General features: G+C 44.5%; 1 protein-coding gene across 1 annotated transcript in view; it reads left to right on the top strand.

The window, feature by feature from the left end:
* COL4A4 (collagen type IV alpha 4 chain) overlaps positions 1-19,459 on the top strand; it is a 148,172-nt gene that overhangs the window by 29,762 nt on the left and 98,951 nt on the right. Inside the window, exons 5-6 of the mRNA XM_068969399.1 lie at positions 17,303-17,437; positions 18,551-18,595. Coding sequence (XP_068825500.1) covers positions 17,303-17,437; positions 18,551-18,595 — 180 coding nt within the window. The remainder of the gene's footprint in view (positions 1-17,302; positions 17,438-18,550; positions 18,596-19,459) is intronic.

The following is a 19,459-nucleotide window of genomic DNA, read 5'->3' as shown; positions in this document are numbered from 1 at the left end:
TGGAAGGACTGATGTTGAAGCTGAAACTCCAATACTTTGGCCACCTGATGTGAAGAACTCACTCACTGGAAAAGACCCTGATGCTGGGAAAGAGTGAGGGCAGGAGGAGAAGGGGATGACAGAGGATGAGATGGTTGGATGGCATCACTGACTCAATGAAGATGAGTGTGAGTAAACCCCGTGAGTTGGTGATGGACAGGGAGGCCTGGCGTGATGCAGTCCATGGGATCTGGAAGAGTCGGACACGACTGAGCCACTGAACTGAACTGAACTGGGATGCATCTAAGGGCAGGAACCAAGGGGGTTCCCTCAGTCTCACCCCTGCATTGCTGGAGGCTCACAGTCCAGCCCCGACATGTGTTCTCATCAGTAGTCACCATCACCTCCCCTTGGACTGTCTCCCACTGCATCAGCTGGGTCGCTCACTGTCCCTCAAACACAATCTAAACGTTCCCACTCTTCTACCTTTTTTTAAAAAAATGATTATAGCGGTTTTTATTGTAACATTCATATATGATTATTATGGACCATTTAGATAATACTGAAAAACTTTTTGTTTGTTGTTGTTCAATCATTCACTCATGTCCAACTCTTTGCAACCCTATGGACTGCAGCACGCCAGGCTTCCCTGTTCATCACCAACTCCCAGAGCTTGCTCAAACTCATGTCCGTCGAGTCAGTGGTGCCATCCAACCATCTCATCCTCTGTCGCCCCCTTCTCCTCCTTCCTTCAATCTTTCCCAGCATCAGGGTCTTTTCCAATGAGTCAGCTCTAGAAGTAGCGTAATAAATCATCCAGGGATTCACGACCAGAAAGCAATAACAATATTTATTGATTTTATGACACATCCTCTCTGCCCTTTTCTGGGATGCCTTCCTACTTCCACTCACTCTCCATCTTTTCCGTCCTCCTTAGAGGAACTCAGGAGAGACTCCGCCCCCCACAAGGTCTCCTGCCTGGCCCCAGACAGTGTGGATGGCCCCCTAATGGCAACCTGGTTCCCTCTGGGATGCTTTTTGCACTCTGACCTATAGCTCTGGTTTCGACTGTGGATGTGTCTGACCCTCTTGATTAGATTGTAAGCATGTTCTCCTTACAAGTGGTTGTAAAGGACACATGTAAAATGTTTATGCTGGTTCCTGGCTCGTAGCGGATGCTCTAGAAATATAAGTTGCCTCCATTAGTTTCTCCTCTTTGAGAGCTGAGAGTCATTTTTGGAGGCATTTCTTTGAGATGATCACAGTAGATGGCACCTAATAGGTAGCTAACACACTTAAATCAGTAGCTTAAAATTCAGATTTGAGCCTGGACAGGATTTGGAAGTCTGAGCTGGTAGCCAGGGCACAAGCACCATGTATGTGGGAAGACCTGCCAAGTCCAAGGGAAATGGAATAGAGTTAGCAGGAAGTTTCTCCTCCGAGTCTTTCACACACAACATGTAAACCCGTTAGTGGGCATCTCACCGAGTTTAGAGTTTTTGTCTTAACAACTCTATATCAGGTAGAACCAGAAATAAGCACTTTGAGCTACAGAAGGGAATGTGGCCACTGCTGTATTGAGATCTTTTGAAGGTTTAGTAGCATCCTGGAAAGACCTCGAGTCTGAGGGTAGGACACTGGGAATTACCCCTTTGGTTTTGGGGGGAGTTCAGAGCCCTCACCTGGGAAATAAGAGTTTGTACTAAAGGACTGGTCCTGTCCTCCTAACAGCCTATGGTTCTGTGATATGGGCATGACTTTTCACATATGACAGTAACTTAATTGGCTTCTGAAGTATTTTGTGACTCTGCATATCATTTCCCCAAACCCCATTATAGTCCCTCTTTATGGATATTAATGACATAGCATTGGGCATGATATCAAATTATTCTTTATCAGTTTCAACGGGAAGATCTTCTGGAGGAGGAAATGAATGGCAACCTACTCCAGTATTCTTGCCTGGAGAATCCCCCAGACAGAGGAGCCTGGGGGGCTGCAGTCCAAGGGGTCATAAAGAGTTGGACATGACTGAGTGCAGCAGAGCAGTTTCAAAGGAGAAATCGCTGTGTTTTTTGATGGATGTCTTCTTGTAGGGAAAATTACATACGTGTCATCACAGACCAGGATGGAACCTTTTATAAGGTTGCTTTAGTAACTCACTTGATAATAAAGACACTTTCTATATTTTATTCCAGAAAAAAAAAATATTGTTTTCCATTCAGGGAAGTCTTGTAACTGTTAAGTCAATAGAACTTTATAGTTTGGTAGTTTTATACATTAGAAGGTCAAATGGCTTAAAACTCATGATCTGACTTGGTTTATTTTTGGTTTGGAAACCAAAATCACCCATTAGAAAACCAGTCTTTCTTTTGGTAATTTTAAATCAACAAAATACATACAGGTATTTTTTGCTGCAGTCTCCTTCACTTGTCCCTTCCACTCCTAAGAGCTTGCAGTCCATGATAAAAATGAAATTTCCTTGGGAAATTTCAACTATTGTTAACATTTTTCATTGTCATTAAATGATTTGCACACAGAGTTCTAGAATTCAACCTCTTTATCACTCACACAACTGTGTTCTAGTACACTCTATAACTGTAGCCTGATAAATGGTTCAGAGCAATTATTTTCGTGTTCTCAAAGCTTGCGTAAGTCAATTATGTTACATTTTGATAGAAGCAAATTCCAGTGACAGCAGAGAAGTTGGCAAATTTAGTCTGTCACTACCCCTTCGTGATTTGGTTCTGATGTCTTCTTTTTCTTGCTGCCTCTTTCCTCTCCGGGACCGACTCCCTAGCTCACCATGTCCCTGCTGGAGAATCGTCTGGCAAATGAGGTCTTATCTGAGCTGACACATGCAGGTGCCTTGAGGTGACAGCAGGTGACCTGAGTGAGGGGACCCAGAAAGGGACCTCAGCCTTGGGGACTCTGTGGGGCTGAGTGGTCCTTTTGTCATGTAAAGGAATCAGCATTTTAAAAGAAACCATAGTGCTTAATAATTAAACAGATTTCCTGATAGAATTCAGCCTGCCACCTGCCAGCTTGCAACTGGTTTCTCTGGTTAAAGTAGTTCCCCTTGTCATAAATATTAACCTTAAATTTTAAAGAATGGAAACATACAGAAGTTAAGACTGAATCCTATATGTCAGTGCACGAGAATATTTCTGAACAGGGCATGGGATACCTGGGGGGTAGAAGGGAGATATCATTTTATATCATTCGGTTATTAATACTATCATTAATAGCCAATATCTATATAGAGGAATGGGGCTTCTCAGGTTATTCCAAAGAACCCGCCTGGCAATGCAGGAGACATAAGAGACGTGGGTTCGATCCCTGGGCTGGGAAGATCCCCTGGAGGAGGCTTTGACAACCTACTCTAGTATTCTTGCCTGGAGAATCCCATGGACAGAGTAGTCTGGCAGTCTAAAGTCCATAGAGTCGCAAAGAGTCGGACAGGAAGTGACTTAGCCCTCACGTATATAGAGGAATTGGAGAAGGCCATGGCATCCCATTCCTGTGTTCTTGCCTGGAGAATCCCATGGAGAGAGGACCCTGGTGGGCTGCAGTCCATAGGGTTACAAAGAGTCGGACTTGGCTTAGCAACTAAACAACCCAGAGGAATAACTCCAACTAATTAGCATGGCTTTCAGTATGCCGACGATCTCGCTCTCTAAACCCAACATTTGTGCTTGAAAAAGGAAAGCAAACCTATATTTGCCCACTGCTTTTATTAAATAATTTGCCTCTATTATTTACCAAATGGGCTAACTGTATGAAACCTCATCAAGAAACCCCAGTGAAGGGTTGGGTCTGAAGGTAGATTTTGGTATGTCTGCCCTGGTCAGTCACCTCATTAAACGGGCAGTGTTTTATAGCTGTGCCCTTGGTCTCCTGGGTGGAGTTCAGTCCTGTGTGTGTGTGTGTGTGTGAGTGAGTGCGTGTGTGTGTGTTCGTGCACATGCTCAGTTCAGTCCGATAGCAACGATGATTGCTGAGCTCTGCGACCCAGCGTGAACCGTGGCCAGGCGGGCGCAGAGCTCAGCAAATGTGGGACTAGGCTGAACTCTAGAGCATCAAGGTCATTACCAAAGTGGAGTCAGCCTTGGTGGTGGTGGTAAGAAATAAGGTGCTTTTCCACACAGGGCATCTTCCACACAGGAACGTGGGAGCAGACTTTGTGACTACAAGGACAGCTGTTTTGCACCAAGGTAGCATGTGACTAAATTAGTTAAAGTGAATTACAGAGTTTTTAGGAGAGAAAATTATATTTCTCCTTTCACATGCCATTTTCTATAAGTTGCTAAGAAATCCACAAGGAAACAGCTGTGTCTTCAAGTGCTGTGTTTTTTTTTTTTTCCCACTCCTCTGTCACACATATGTGAATTTGCAAATCACTGTTATTAGCCATTCTTTCCTTCTATGCCATAAAGAAGGCTGAGCACTGAAGAATTGATACTTTAGAATTGTGGTGCTGGAGAAGACCCTTGAGAGTCCCTTGGACTGCAAGATCAAACCAGTCAATCCTAAAGAAAATCAACACTGAATATTCACTGGAAGGACTACTGCTGAAGCTGAAGCTCCAATCCTTTGGCCTTTGAATCCTGATTCAGAGAGCTGATTGACTGATGCTGGGAAAGATTGAAGGCAAGAGGAGAAGGGGGCAACAGAGGATGAGATGGTTGGATGGCATCACTGACTCAATGGACATGAGTTTGAGCAAACCAGGGAAGGACAGGGAAACCTGGCGTGCTGCAGTCCATGGAGTTTCAAAGAGTCAGATACGACTGAGTGACTGAACAATGGCAACAACGATTTCTTTCATTCATTCAGCAAACAGCCATTGAGCATTCACCATGTGCCAGGCATCTGAGGAGGCTGTGAGGCCCTGGGGGTAAAGAGGTGGGTCCGTGTGGCCCAGAGCTGGGAGTCCATATAGCAAGACAGACTCACCTTCCAGCTGTTCCTCCTGGGTGCCTGATGAGTGCCAGATGTGGGGTGGTCTGGGTGTTTCCGACGCATCAGGGAAAAGAATAGACGAAGACCCTTTCTTCCTCCCTGGGTGGATAATCTAGTGCTCTAACTTGATTTTGCACGGAAGCCTATGTGTGCATGGTGGACGGTGCCAGGATATCTTGGACCTGGTGGAAACAGAGGTCATCCAGCGATGGCCTAGGGGAAGCATGGCGTGTTCTCCCCATAGCAGGATGGAGACCCATTCTCTGCCTCTTGCAGCCCCGGCTTGTGGCCACATCACTTCAGCCTCTGCCTCCATCATCACGTCACCTTCTCCCCTGCGTGTCTGGACCAAATCTTCCTCCATGTGCCTCTTATAAGGATACATGTAATGGCCTCTAGGACCCACCTGGATAACACAGAACAAAAACCATCCTCTCAAAATCCTTAGGTTTATTACATCTTTTGCCACTCAAGGCAATATCCACAGGTTCCAGGCTTAGGGCATAAACGTATCTTTTCGTGGCCACACTTCAAACCACTGTAAGTGTTTGGGCAGAGACAGCAGCGCCTACTTAGGCTCTGAAGTGAGAAGGAGATGGGCAGGCGTGTTGGATTGGCCACGAGGTGGCCAGCAGGGTTTGATCATGTAGGTGAGGGAGCGAGTGGTAAGGGATGCAGTTGAGAAACCAGATACGTATGGGTTATCCTGAAGGATAGGAAAGGCTTTGAAAGATGTTCGGAGGAGTAGACACAGGTTGGATTTATGTTATAAGAACACGCCGGCTGCTCTTGGGAGGATATAGTGAAGGTGATGAGGGGTGGGGAGAATTATTAGGGAAAACCTGTCAGGAGGCTACTGTAGTCGCCCTGGTGGGAGGTCATGGTGGCTCAGCAAAGGGGCGAGCATGGAGGGGAAGAGCATGGGTGTTGAGAATATTCGGGAGGCAGATGGGTAGGAAGGAGGAGACTCCAGGTGGGGCAGGGAGCACACGGGACACCCTGGGGTGATGTGAACAGCTGTGTAGACGGAGGTGGGTGGCCGAGGAGCACACGTAAGGGGATGATCATGAGTCCACTTTGCATACTGATATGTGGCCGGGGCTCAGAAGAGAGTCTGGGCTAGGGAGGGAAACAGAGGATACTCAGAGCTGGAGGTGCCTGGCTCCAGGGAGATGGGCAAGTCTGCCCAAGAGAAAGTGGCAAGAGGTCAGGGCAGCCCAGCAGAGCTGCAGAAGGAGGAAGAGGGGCCAGTACTGGAGACTCAGGAAGGGGAGAAGGATGGGAATGGCCAGGGGCAGGGACCCCTGGAGAGCAGAGGAGAGAAAGAGAGACACCTGGATTCTAGCTCCTCGAGTGGCATTCCAGGAGCTCTCGGCGCTGCCTGGTGCATTCCCATAGCAACTGAAAACCCAGATATGGGTTATCCTGAAGAATAGGAAAGGCTTTGAAAGATGTTCGGAGGAGTAGATACAGGTTGGATTTATGTTATAAGAACATGCTGGCTGCTCTTTGGAGAAGATAGTGAAGGCAATGAGGGGCAGGGAGAATTATTAGGGAAAACCTGTCGGGAGGCTACTGCACCCTGGCAGGAGGTCTGGGCTGGAGACCATTGTACCTGGAAGGGTACAAGGCTGGGCTAATGTTACACCATTACTGAAGATGGGAAAACCAGTGTTCCATGACCTGGATCAAGGGGTGACCTAATTATTTTTTTAAATTGAACTATAGTTGATTTACAGTGTTTCAGGTGTATAGCAAAGTGATTCAGTTACACACACACACACACACACACACACACTCTTTTCCAAACATGCTACTGAAGATAGTTCCCCATGCTGTATAGTAGGTGGGTGACCTTATTTATCATTCAGTAGCAAAGCCATGTCTTCTAGTTCTCAGTACAGCATTTTTTCCCCATTGCATCAAGCTTCCTCTTAAAGAAACAACTTTTTTCTTTTATTTTTGATCTATATTATATGAGGTGAGAATGTTCACTAAACTTATGTGAGTTGGATCATTATGCTGTACATCTTTAAAAAAAAATCTGGCTCCGCTGCTCTGCATGCAGGATCTTCATTCCCTCACCAGGAATGGAACTGAGATCCTGGGAATTCCCTTTCTTCCAGTTTTAATGATAGACTTGATACCGCACTGTGTAAGTTTAAGGTGTTAATTCCCATGGGGAATTAACCTGTCTGTCCACTGGTTAGGGCTTTGCACTTTTGCCGCCATGGGCCCAAGGGAACTAAAATCCCACAGACTTTGAGGTATGGCCCTCCAAAAAAAACTGGAAAAAAAATGATACAAAAATACAGCCTATTTATCAAATTAAAAGATATTAATAAATGAATTTTACATGATTTGGAAGAACACATTATTGTCCTGCTTATATTAATAAATAAATAAATACTATTCATTTTACTTCTGTTAAAATTTTTTAAAAACACAGCTGAAAATCCTGAGTCAGTGATATTACAGACTTAACTGACCAATTTTTTCCTTTATTGAGCGAGGTGAACTTAAGGCACAAGAAAACACTTGCCATTGCAGTCCGGTCTCCTTGGACTGTCTACTCTTTGAGTAACACCTTTTTTTTGTTGGTATTTATTTTATGATCCTCCTATATCTCCAGCAGTTGTTTCAGTTGCAATAGAGAAGGATCTTGGAAGCACCCCTAAAGGGTTTAGGCTGCACATTGAGGCCTAGTTGAGCTTTAAGTGATGTTATAGTGCCACCTAGTGGCATAGTTGTTGAAACACAGTCAAGAATTTAAAAGACAGGGTTGCTGGCAAACTCTTCTTTGTTAATTTTGATTATAAATAAGTGCTTGAGTGTATATTTAATTATACCGTGGAAGGCAGTGGCCAAGGTGGGCTGGGGGTGGTTTTATTACACAGATTCCTGGTCCCAGTAGTCTTACTGGACGACATCACCCCAAGTAGATATTAAAGTAACATGCATAAAACAATAATGAGAAATAAGTGCTAAGCTTATGTGGGTGTTAACTGTTTGAAGGTGGATATGAAAGTTTATACAAGAGTGAGGTTGAGAAGGACTGTAGTGAAAAGGGAAGCAGCAACTTTGAAGTCGGGTGTGACTCTGCTTCTCCAGGTGGTAGCCAAGTGGCCTTCATCTCTCTGAGCCTGGGCTTCCTCATTTGGGGATGAAAAAGTAGATGTAGGATGACTTTGCACTCTAAGGATGTAAGGATTCCACGCGAGGAAGGCATAGTACTTTTCCAGGGACCAGAATGGAGTGAGTGCTCTGTGAGGGGTGTCCCAGCATCGTCATCATTGTTGTCATCATAATTTGGGTTGGGGGAAGGTTGCATCTGAGCTACAGGGCTCAGATACCAAGGCTGCTATTGCTTCAGGCACAGAGAATACACAAATGTGACTGGAGCAGAGGACGTGGGTGCAGACCCTTAGGGACCATGGTTTGCTGGGGTGGAGGAGGATGGGCTGTGCTCATTGCAGTGTTGACGGAAGCAAGGACACAGCATAGGGAAGACTGAGGGTTAGTTGACATTGGTAGGTGCAAGTGAGGGGGAGACTGGACTTAGGGAAGCGGGGGAGGCTGGTGCTTGGGTAGCCCACATGGATGACCAGACCGTGACCCAGGGTCCAGAGGGACAGACATCTGAGAATTAATTCAGGGAAAGAAGTGATAGGCTTGGTCTTGGGAGAAGGAGGGATAGAGGGTCAGCAAAGCTGACAGCTGGGTCACCACCCAGCTTAGCTGGTGGAAGAAACCCAAGTTGCTGTCTGCTGAGTCAGGGAGGGAAAAGGCAGGAAAACCAGTCTGGGTGTGGTGAGCTCAGCTTCTGACATGATGAGTGTGAGTGTACAGGGAAGAAGATTCAAGGAAGTTCCTACAGAACAGTCAGAGATACCGGACGGGACTAGGAAATCAGATTTGAGAACACAAAAATAGAGGTCTTTAACTAATTTGATGAACACTGTTATATGTGGACTTTCCTTATTTATACAGGAATAATAATCCACTGTCCTCAGCGCTGCTGGTTGGCTTAAATGAAGTAATATATGGACACCCCAGGTGCATAACCAGGCTTTATAAATACCTTCCCCTTCCTGAGACACTTTTGATGATCAATGTCATGGTCTTATTAGCCAAGAGTGATTTGGAAATTTATGTGTAAACAGTGTAATAAAAGGCTTTCCAGATGGCTCAGTGGTAAAGAATCTGCCTGCCAATGCAGGAGATGCAGGAGATGTGGGTTCAGTCCTTGAGTCCGGAAGATCCCCTGGAGAAGAAATTGACAATCCGCTCTAGTATTCTTGCCTGGAAAATTCCAAGCAAAAACAGGGGAGCCTGGCAGGCTACATACAGTCCATGGGGTTGCAAAGGAGTTGGACACAGCTTAGTGACTTCACTTTCATTTTTACTTTCTGGCTCAGACGGTAAAGTGTCTGCCTACAGTACGGGAGACCTAGGTACGATCCCTGGGTTGGGTAGATCTCCTGGAGAAGGAAATGGCAACCCACTCCGATATTCTCACCTGGAAAATCCCGTGGACGGAGGAGCCTGGTGGGCTACAGTCCATGGGGTCGCAAAGAGTCGGACATGACTGAGTGACTTCACTTTCACGTTAGTGACTAAACAACAGTATAATAAAAGCATCTTTCTTGTTTGTTCACTCATTTCATTCACTCAGGGTTCTTGCGCGGATTCTCCGATTCGAAAGGAGCAAGAAGTGGCAGGAAAAGTGTGATTGTGTCTGCATCTGCCTTTGTCTTTCTGCAGCTGTTTCTCCCAGTCCTCACACTGCTCAATAGACGGAGGATTTCTTTTTTAAAAAATTTATTTTAAGTAAAATTACTTTCCAGTATTGTGGTGGTTTTTGCCATGCACCACATGAATCAGCCACGGGTGTACATATGTCCCTCCATACCTCTTAGGGTTTCCTTCCCAGAAGCAAGCAGACCAGTGGTAGCCCAAAAGGCTGATTTGAAGACTTAGGTGTTAAAAATGTACATATCGTCTTCTCTGTTGGTCTCATCTACTAAATGTTGTGAAATAAAGATAGTTTGATCCTAGCCCAGCTCAAGAGACGCATCTGACACGGACGGTTAATGAGGGGGAATCCTAAAGGAATGCTCTGGCCTCCGAGAGCCAGGCAGGCGTGGGAGCCAGTGTCCACTCCGATCGCCTTCAGCCTTTATTTGTTCAGCTGGCCCGAGAGCCCGGTGCGGCTGCAGCCACAGTGGGGAGGCGCGTGAATGGGTCTGATGACTCGGCGTCCGGCTGGCCTTTGGGTAGAAAGCCATGGCCTGGCGGCTTCCCATGGCATGCCAGAGCTTCCTCGGCTGTCAGGCCGATTGTCCTTTCTGGATTCAGTGAATCCTTTTTCTGACTTCACCGTCTCTCACTGAAGGTCATAAACCACAGAGGCAATTCCAGACCCACAGTAGCAAAAAAAGAAAGAAAAAAAAGAAAAAATGCGGAGATCCTACCTCTGACAGCCAGCCATTCATTCCCTTGGGCGTTTTTTTCTTTTTGCTACAGTGACTGAAATGCAATGATCCATTGCCTAGCATGGGTGAAAGGTGCAGGGGTAGGAGTGGAATATTTCTTTAAAAAAAACCCCAAAACACCTTTTTTTAAAGATGCAAAATTCTTGTGATTATTTAATGATTCTGTAGTTACAGAAGTGTCTTGTCTTGTTCAATCGCTAAGTTGCATCCGACTCTTTAAACCCCATGGACTGCAGCGCTGTCCTTCACTATCTCCTAGAGTTTGCTCAGATTCATGTTCACTGAGTCAGTGATGCTGTCTAACCATCTCATCCTCTGTCATCCCCTTATTTATGTCTATTCATCGTGAAGTTAATTTTAGTGTTGCCTGATAAATTAGTAAGCTCAACTCTTTACTTTTGAACATTTTTTTTCTTTTATTGATCCCTTCTTTTATATGAAATGTTCCCTTGGTGTCTCTAATTTTCATGAAGAGATCTCTAGTCTTTCCCATTCCGTTGTTTTCCTCTATTTCTTTGCACTGATCGCTGAGGAAGGCTTTCTTGCCTCTTCTTGCTATTCTTTGGAACTCAGCATTCAGATGCTTATATCTTTCCTTTTCTCTTTTGCTTTTTGCTTCTCTTCTTTTCACAGCTATTTGTAAGGCCTCCTCAGACAGCCGTTTTGCTTTTTTGCATTTCTATTCCATGAGGATGGTCTTGATCCCTGTCTCCTGTACAATGTCACGAACCTCTGTCCATAATTCATCAGGCACTCTATCTATCAGATCTAGTCCCTTAAGTCTATTTCTCACTTCCACTGTATAATCATAAGGGATTTGATTTAGGTCATACCTGAATGGTCTAGCGATTTTCCCTGTTTTCTTCAATTTCAGTCTGAATTTGGTAATAAGGAGTTCATGATCTGAGCCACAGTCAGCTCCTGGTCTTGTTTTTGTTGACTGTATAGAGCTTTTCCATCTTTCGCTACAAAGAATATAACCAATCTGATGAAGTGATTTAATGAAAGTGGAATTATTCCATCACTGTGGATAAATGATTTACTCAGATTAGATAAACTCACAATGACTATTTCAAATACTGGTGCTTGGGAAGTTTCTGTGAACAGCTTTCTGGCATATTTAATACTGGCATACAAGGTTTTAGAGTATTTTTTAAGATGTATTCTGTAGTGAGATAACTATTAAGAGGAAAAAACAGCACAGCATGTAGGACAAAACGCAAAGTCCATCCCATAGAAAGGAGGCCTTTAATGCTCTCTGTTCGTTTTTCCACTTGCACGCTACGGGGTGTATGTGCAGTTTAGTGTGGTTGAAGGAAGACCCCCCCTATGTCATATCTCAGCAACCACAGACACCGACAGGGCAGCATTCAGGGCCACTGCTCTGCTCAGCCCGGGTGGAGTCATCTCAGGTCCCCATCCCTACTCTCAGCCACTTCCGGGGACAGCAGTTCAGAGCCAGGAGAAAGCAGATCCTTGACAGTCTTCCCTTGGGTTGGGTGGTGGATCTGACCACTTGATTTTGTCAAGTATTGTTCTCTGCCTTTCTTGCATTGTGGCCTCGGGCACCTAGACTCTGTCTGCCAGGAGCTCTGGTCGGTGGGTGTGGGGCTGGGGACACACAGACAAAGAGGTGATTAGAGGCGTGGACGGGGAGTGTCATTACACAGGCATCCTGGACGAGCATCTCATTCTGAAGGGTGTGGGGTAAGGGTAGCGGACAGTGGGGTTTTTCCAGGGGAGGAGTGAGAGATGACTTGGGGGGCATGGCAGGGGTGCTTCAGGGACAGGACGCAGAAGTCTGCGAAAGAACGGAGCTTGACATCCCTTGTTCAGGGATGTCAGTGTGACCGATCAGGGCTGGGGAGGTGGCAAAAGGGAGGGACAGAAAATTTAATACTACAAATTACCATCGCTCGAAGTATTTCTGTTTAAGGGTGTTTTAGCTGGTGTGTTCTCAATCAGGACACATTTCTATATTGAATGCAATTTTATCATTCTTGCCACTGTGCTCAATATTTCCACTCCTTTTTCTTTTCTCTCCAAAGTTCCATTAGTGGCTTGGACTCGGCATCGAGTGTCTAAAATGAAATACATTAAAGAGAATTATAGCCAGTGAGTTGGCTGTCCTTTCTGTTCCCCTTTTCTGTCCAGACATGCATTTTGTTGTTTTTAGATCATAGGTTATTGTAAAGTACAGTGTTCACAATAGATAATTTAGAACTTTTTGTGTAAATGATATGTAAGACAGATAATTTCCAAACTTAATGAAAAAGAAGTTATTTCCTGAGCCTTATGGTAATTAATCAAAACCAACTGAGATTAAGTAACACGTAGAAAAGGTCAGCTGAAGTCATTATTTATGCTGACACTTAGATTGTAGTTCAGAAATTGTATAATATCTAGAGTAAATAGATATGGCCTCAAAGTGCCCCTAAATGGTTGGTGCCCATATGATTAGATTTTATATTTTATTGTTGTCTTTTCTGTAACACTTATGTATACATGTAAGCTTGCTTGAAAATTCTAAGCTTATAGTATTTTTATGGGTGCTCAAGGACTAGCAGCCATTCCAATGATAATGAAAATGTATGAAGAGAAGGGAAAGTACAAATAGAGTATGATTTTGACTTGCAAAATGTAGGCAGATCTTAAAGGTTGTCAATAATGAAAGAAGGAGTGAGGAAGAAAGCACAGAGTCCAGGGTCAGCTTGGTGTTAGGGGATTGGCTGAGTGGACAGACCCCATTTTCAGTCCTGTGGATCATTCACAGGGACAGATAAGTTATGGAAGTTCGCTTAAGTGGTACCCAGGCAGTGGCAGCTTCAGCTTGGGCTTTAAGTAGTTTCAACAGGATGCCCTCTGTTTATCTTGTGGGGGTTGAGCACATGAGGAGCTCTGGGGCTCATGCTCAGGGCTGGGGCCCATGACTGGCCCTGGTTTCAAGAGGGTGGCCGCCTAACAGAACAGTCTCACTCGCCCCCTTGTGGGATTTCATTCATAGGATTCCTGAGATTGGGTCACCAGAATGCTGCTTACACACTGATTTCAGGTGATTCAAATTTTTATGTAGATGGGACTCTTCAAGAAGTCTTTTCCCCTGGGCCCCACACACCTATGGCTGACTCTACATTCTTGTGCAGGTCCTGTGCACACTGGTGGTTTTTGTTATTCAGTCACTAAGTCATCTCTGACTCTTTGCGACCCCATAGACTGTAGCCCCCCAGGCTCCTCTGTGCATGGGATTCTCCAGGCAAAAATACTGGAACAGGTAGTCATTCCCTTCTCCAGGGGATCTTCCCAATCCAGGGACTGAATCTGAGTCTCCTACATTGGAGGCAGGTTCTTTACCATTGAGCCACCCGGGAAGCCCCATGCATGCTTGGAGCTGAGCACTAATGATTCAGAATTGCCCAGAGATTTAAGAGATCTGATCTGAGCAGATCTCCCCTGAAATCCACTCAGCTTTTCTCTCCACAGATCAAGACTTCACTTGCTCACTGAATGCAGTCATCCAGGTTGTCTAGTGGGGAAAGGGGAGATTCAATGACTTTTCTTAAATATTTGGAAAATTTTTAGAAAACACACAAAAAAATGGCAGATGAACAGTCTGACTTCAGATGGATCCAGAGTGTTTTCAGACTGTAGTGAAATAGAGCACAGACTCTGAAGCTGTTAGACAACACAGCTGGACATGTGTGTGTACAGTACATGGTGTCATGTGGCCAGATCACCCCGCACTGGCAAAATCACTGTTATAAACTTCTCATTAAAAAGCTTCTCTTTACCTCATCTAGAAGTGTTATCTTAAGATTGCAAAGTGAGTTATTTTAACAAAACATTTGAATCTAAGATACTCTCTGCTTACATCAAATTATAGACAGAAATTGAATGCGGAGGCTGGAAGTATCATTTAGAAACCCTGACTTGAGAGTCTTAAGTTCATTCAAAGAGCCTCATTATGCCCATACATTGGTTATTTTATAAAAATAAATTTGAAGTGTAAAATCAAGGAATATGTCATAAACATTGCATTTGATAGCATTCCTTTTTTGCAAAGTTCAAAAATCACTTTCCAGGGTCCAGGAAGGGTATTTCTGGAGTGGATGGATGGTCAGGCTGGACCACCAAGCCTGAGAGCATAGTTACTGCCACATGAACCCTTCATTCATTCATTCATTCCTGAGCCAAAGGCCATGGCAGCTGGTAGACAGAAGACTTAAATGGTGAGCAGATGTCCCCACCCTCGTGGTAGTAGTATCTCATTGGAGAGCAGACAACGAACTGATGAGCAAATACATAATTGTAAAACTGTGAGGGACTTCCCTGGTAGTTGAGTGGTTAAGACTCTAACGCAGGGGGTGCAAGTTTGATCCCTGGTCAGGGAACTAAGATCCCACAGGCTGTGCGGAAGGGCCAAAAGTTAAAAAAAAAGTGAAATGCTAAGATCTCAAGAAAGAAGTAGACAGAGTGCCCTGCTGGAGACTAATGGGGCTGTGGATGAACTGAGAATCCTCCTTCACTGGTGGCGGTTCAGGAGAGACTCACATCATGTGTAGATCTAGAGAAAGAGCCTTCGAGGAAGTTCTTGCACCCAGGCCCTGGGACAGATAAGAGCAGCGTGGCAGACGCGGTGAGTGTGGGGCAGGCACAGCCCAGGGGGCAAGGGAATCTGGGCCACACTCTGTGAGGCCCAGGTGAGGAGCACAAGGTTTATTTTGCTTGCAGTGGGAAGGCAAGGAGACCTTGAAAAGCAGGGCCATGCCATGATCTGATTTCTGCTTTAATGTCACTTGGAGAAAGGCCAGGAGTGGGTAAAAGGAAGCTGGAGAACCATTTGGCAGCCTAGAGTGCAGGTCTCGCTGATGCTGGCTGCACCAGTGTGGCAGCCAGGCAGCAGACAGTGAGGTGGGGAGGTTTCAGATCTCTTTTGGAAGTGAAATGGCTAGGAATTGAGCATGGGTTAAATGTAGTGTGGGAGAAAGAGGAATAGCAAGGGTGATCCCTAATTTTCTGGAGCTGAATGGAAGGTGAATGGAAGATCAGATCTGGGGAGAAAAATTAGAAGTTCTATTTTTTATTTTTTTTAAGCTGGAGGTACCATTGTATTTGGGGCTTCCCTGGTGGCTCAGATGGTAAAGAATCTGCAATGCAGGAGACCTGGGTTTGATCCCTGGGTCAGGAAGATCCCCCTGAAGAAGGGAATGGCTACCCACTCTGGTATTCTTGCCTGGAGAATTCCATGGACAGAGGAGCCTGGAGGGTTACAGTCTGTGGGGTGACCAGCCACAACAACCATTGTATTCAAGGAGATGTCAAGGAGGAAGCTAGATATGATCATCTGGAAACTGATCAGAGAAACTGATGCTGAGATACATCAACCTGCCTACTTCAGAACAGAAAGAGTTGTGAGATTCGCTGTGGTATCTGAACATTGCATTCATGGCATCAGTTCAGTTCAGTTCAGTCGCTCAGTCGTGTCCGACTCTTTGCGACCCCATGAATCGCAGCATGCCAGGCCTCCCTGTCCATCACCATCTCCTGGAGTTCACTCAGACTCACGTCCACTGAGTCCCTGATGCCATCCAGCCATCTCATCCTCTGTCGTCCCCTTCTCCTCCTGCCCCCAATCTCTCCCAGCATCAGAGTCTTTTCCAATGAGTCAACTCTTCGCATGAGGTGGCCAAAGTACTGGAGTTTCAGCTTTAGCATCATTCCTTCCAAAAAAATCCCAGGGTTGATCTCCTTCAGAATGGACTGGTTGGATCTCCTTGCAGTCCAAGGGACTCTCAAGAGTCTTCTCCAACACCACAGTTCAAACGCATCAATTCTTCGGCGCTCAGCCTTCTTCACAGTCCAACTCTCACATCCATACATGACCACAGGAAAAACCATAGCCTTGACTAGACGGACCTTAGTCGGCAAAGTAATGTCTCTGCTTTTGAATATACTATCTAGGTTGGTCATAACTTTTCTTCCAAGGGGTAAGCGTCTTTTAATTTCATGGCTGCAGTCACCATCTGCAGTGATTTTGGAGCCCCCCAAAAAATAAAGTGCATCTAAATGCAAAGGGGAACAGGCTTAAAGAGAGCAGAGCTTTCCTCTTCTTTGTCCCAGAGATATTCCCACTGTGTGTTCAGGGGGAGAGCTGAGTTCCTGAAACATCCTTGCCTAAAAAAAAAGGTGATATTTTCATTCATGGAAAGGAAGTTAGATTGCATAAAAGTAATGTGATGTGGAGAGCCAGCTTCCAAGTTAGGGATAAGAGAGCTGATAAAATCAGCTAGAAAAGAAATGTTTCTCTCTAAAAAGGCAGACAAATCATTAGTCATTTGAAGGAAATGAAAGATCTGGCAGTTTTTCCTCACTCTTGTGTCACTAACGTAATGTTAATGAGACTTCATTTAAAAATTACTTACTTCAGGAGACTTCCCTGATGGTCTCCTTGTGATGCCGGGGACGTGGGTTCGATCCCTGGTCGGGGAACTAGGTTTCCACATGCCGCAACTACTGAGCTCGTGTGCCACAACTGGAGAGTCCATGCACGGCAACTAAAACACGATGCAGCCAAATAAATTTTTAATTTTCAATGACAGAATGAAGAATAAGAGGACTATAGTCAGTATATAGAGATGTGTTTGTGCATGTGCAGTGATTCAGATTTACTGTATGGCTTTGATTCTGATTGAAAAAGACAACATTTTCTCTCTGTTTTGGCAATTAATTCATCATTTGTCCTTCTGTTGTTAAAATTTGCTCCATTTTTAATTTTCCAGTCTTCTGTAAACCCAAGTCACCATATATTTGTGTTAGAAAACTCTGCTTAAGGCTCATCCAGCACCCCCTTACTGTTTAATCTTTCTTCTTAGGGTCAACCGGGACCACCAGGTCCACAGGGTCCTATTGGACCCCTGGGACCACCAGGACCCATTGGGATCCCAGGAGAGAAAGGGATGAAAGGAGACAGTGGCCGTCCTGGAGCAGCAGGTGACAAAGGTGATAAGGTAAGCCTCTTCTTTAGTGAAAGACTCATTTAACCACTCACCAGCGTTGCTATACCAGATTCTTTTTTTTGTATAATCACAAGTAGCACCTATTTGCACTTTATAAAAATTAAGCCTGAACTCCTCTTGTGTAACCAGCCCTCATTTCTAGCCCCCTTTCCAGAGGAGCGTGCCTCTCTGGATGTTTTCTAGATACTTAAAGAGAAGAGGGTGTCAGGCTTCCCTGGTGGCTCAGTGGTGAAGAATCCGCCTGCCAGTGCAGGAGACACGGGTTCGATCCCTCATCTGGGAAGATCCCACATGCCACAGAGCACCTAAGCCCGTGCGACACAACTACTGAGCCTGTGCCTTAGAGTCCAGGAGCCGCATCTACTCAGGCCACAATCCGGGGAGCCCATGCTCCACAATGAGAGAAACCGCCGCAGTGAGAAGCCGGCGCATCACACCTAGAAAGTAGCCCCACTCGCCGCAGCTGGAGAAGAGCCTGTGCAGCACAAAGACCCAGCACAACCCCAAACAAAATAAACAAATAAAACGAATGAAAAGACATGAGCGTATCCAGTGAGGAGTGGTTTTCTTTATGACTTTTTAAAAAGCCTAAAAGATACTATATGTACCATGCTGAGTCTTTTTTCACTCAATCACATGGCTCAGAAATCATTCCATATCTGTTGATGTAGAATGAACTTATTCCTTTAGAAACTTTAATATGCTCTAACATGGATATAAAACTATTCTTTTTTCTCTGTTGAGAATTTGAGATCTTATTGTAGTGCAAGTGTGCAAAAACAGTCCTGTCAATTACCCATGTTTACATTTAAGGTTTTCTTTCTCTGGGATAAAGAGATTCTGGGAAGTTGAATTTCTAATTATCCAGTATTGTATTCTTTGAACTGATACTGCCATGTTGGCTTCCTAAGTACAAAAAGAAAGAAACAAAATGCTGATTTCTAAATGTTGGCATTTGAGCTCCTTAATGTAAAAATAGATGACAGTGCCCATTAAGGGTTGTTTTTTTTAAAGCAAGCCATTGATTACTAATGCTTTTAAGTAAATCAACTGGTTAATGTAATAATTTAGTAACTTTTATATCTTTATTTTCTGGGATTTTAGGGTCCAACCGGAGTTCCTGGATTTCCAGGTCTGGATGGGATACCTGTAAGTATCCTTAAGTTTTCTCCATTTGGGGGGGAAGAGAGAGACTCATCAAAGCCTTAAAGTCACATGATCTAATGTATTTATATGATATAGATTATATAGTAACTGAACAAAAACAACAGCAAATGGCAAACTTTTCTTTCTTTTTTTCATAAATAGCAGGGTATGCGCATTTCAATTTTGTGTAATAACTCTGAGACCAAAACACTTTACTTGAGGAACAAGGTTTTCAAGCAGATTGGAGAAAAACATTTTAGAACATGAGCTAGATATACTTGTCAGCTCAAGTATAATTTTCTGGAAATAAATTTATTCTCATTATGAAATTTCTTATTAGCTGTGAGTCCTAATGGTGGGAGTGGGCTTAAAGCTCTCATTTCTAATGTGAAAACCAAAGGAAAGAAGAAAAAGGTATTTGGTGATGGTTATAATTCATTGGAGTCTTTCTAAGGATTTCAAGGAAGATTTCCTCCCAAATCTGAAAATACTCCAAACTAAATGAATTTAAATTGGAGTGTATGAAAATAAATTTATGTCTTCCCAGGTGGTGCTAGTGGTAAAGAACCCATCTGCAAATGCAGGAGACATAAGAGACATGGGTTTGATCCCTGGGGCAGGAAGATCTTCTGGAGGAAGGCATGGCAATCCACTCCAGTGTTCTTGCCTGGAGAATCCAATGGACAGAGGAGCCTGGCAGGCTTCAGTCCATGGGGTCACAAAGAGTCCAAAGAGTCAGACACGACTTATGTGACTTAGCATGCGCATATGCACTGTATTACATCGTATTTGTGGGTGGGAAAGGCAGATTCACAAAACTGAACAACATGTGAGTCATAAAGGCCATAATCTGGGTACCCATATTGC

This window comes from Capricornis sumatraensis, chromosome 3 (assembly GCF_032405125.1).
Source record: "Capricornis sumatraensis isolate serow.1 chromosome 3, serow.2, whole genome shotgun sequence".
NCBI lineage: Eukaryota > Metazoa > Chordata > Mammalia > Artiodactyla > Bovidae > Capricornis > Capricornis sumatraensis.
This window is presented reverse-complemented; position numbering and strand designations above follow the sequence as displayed.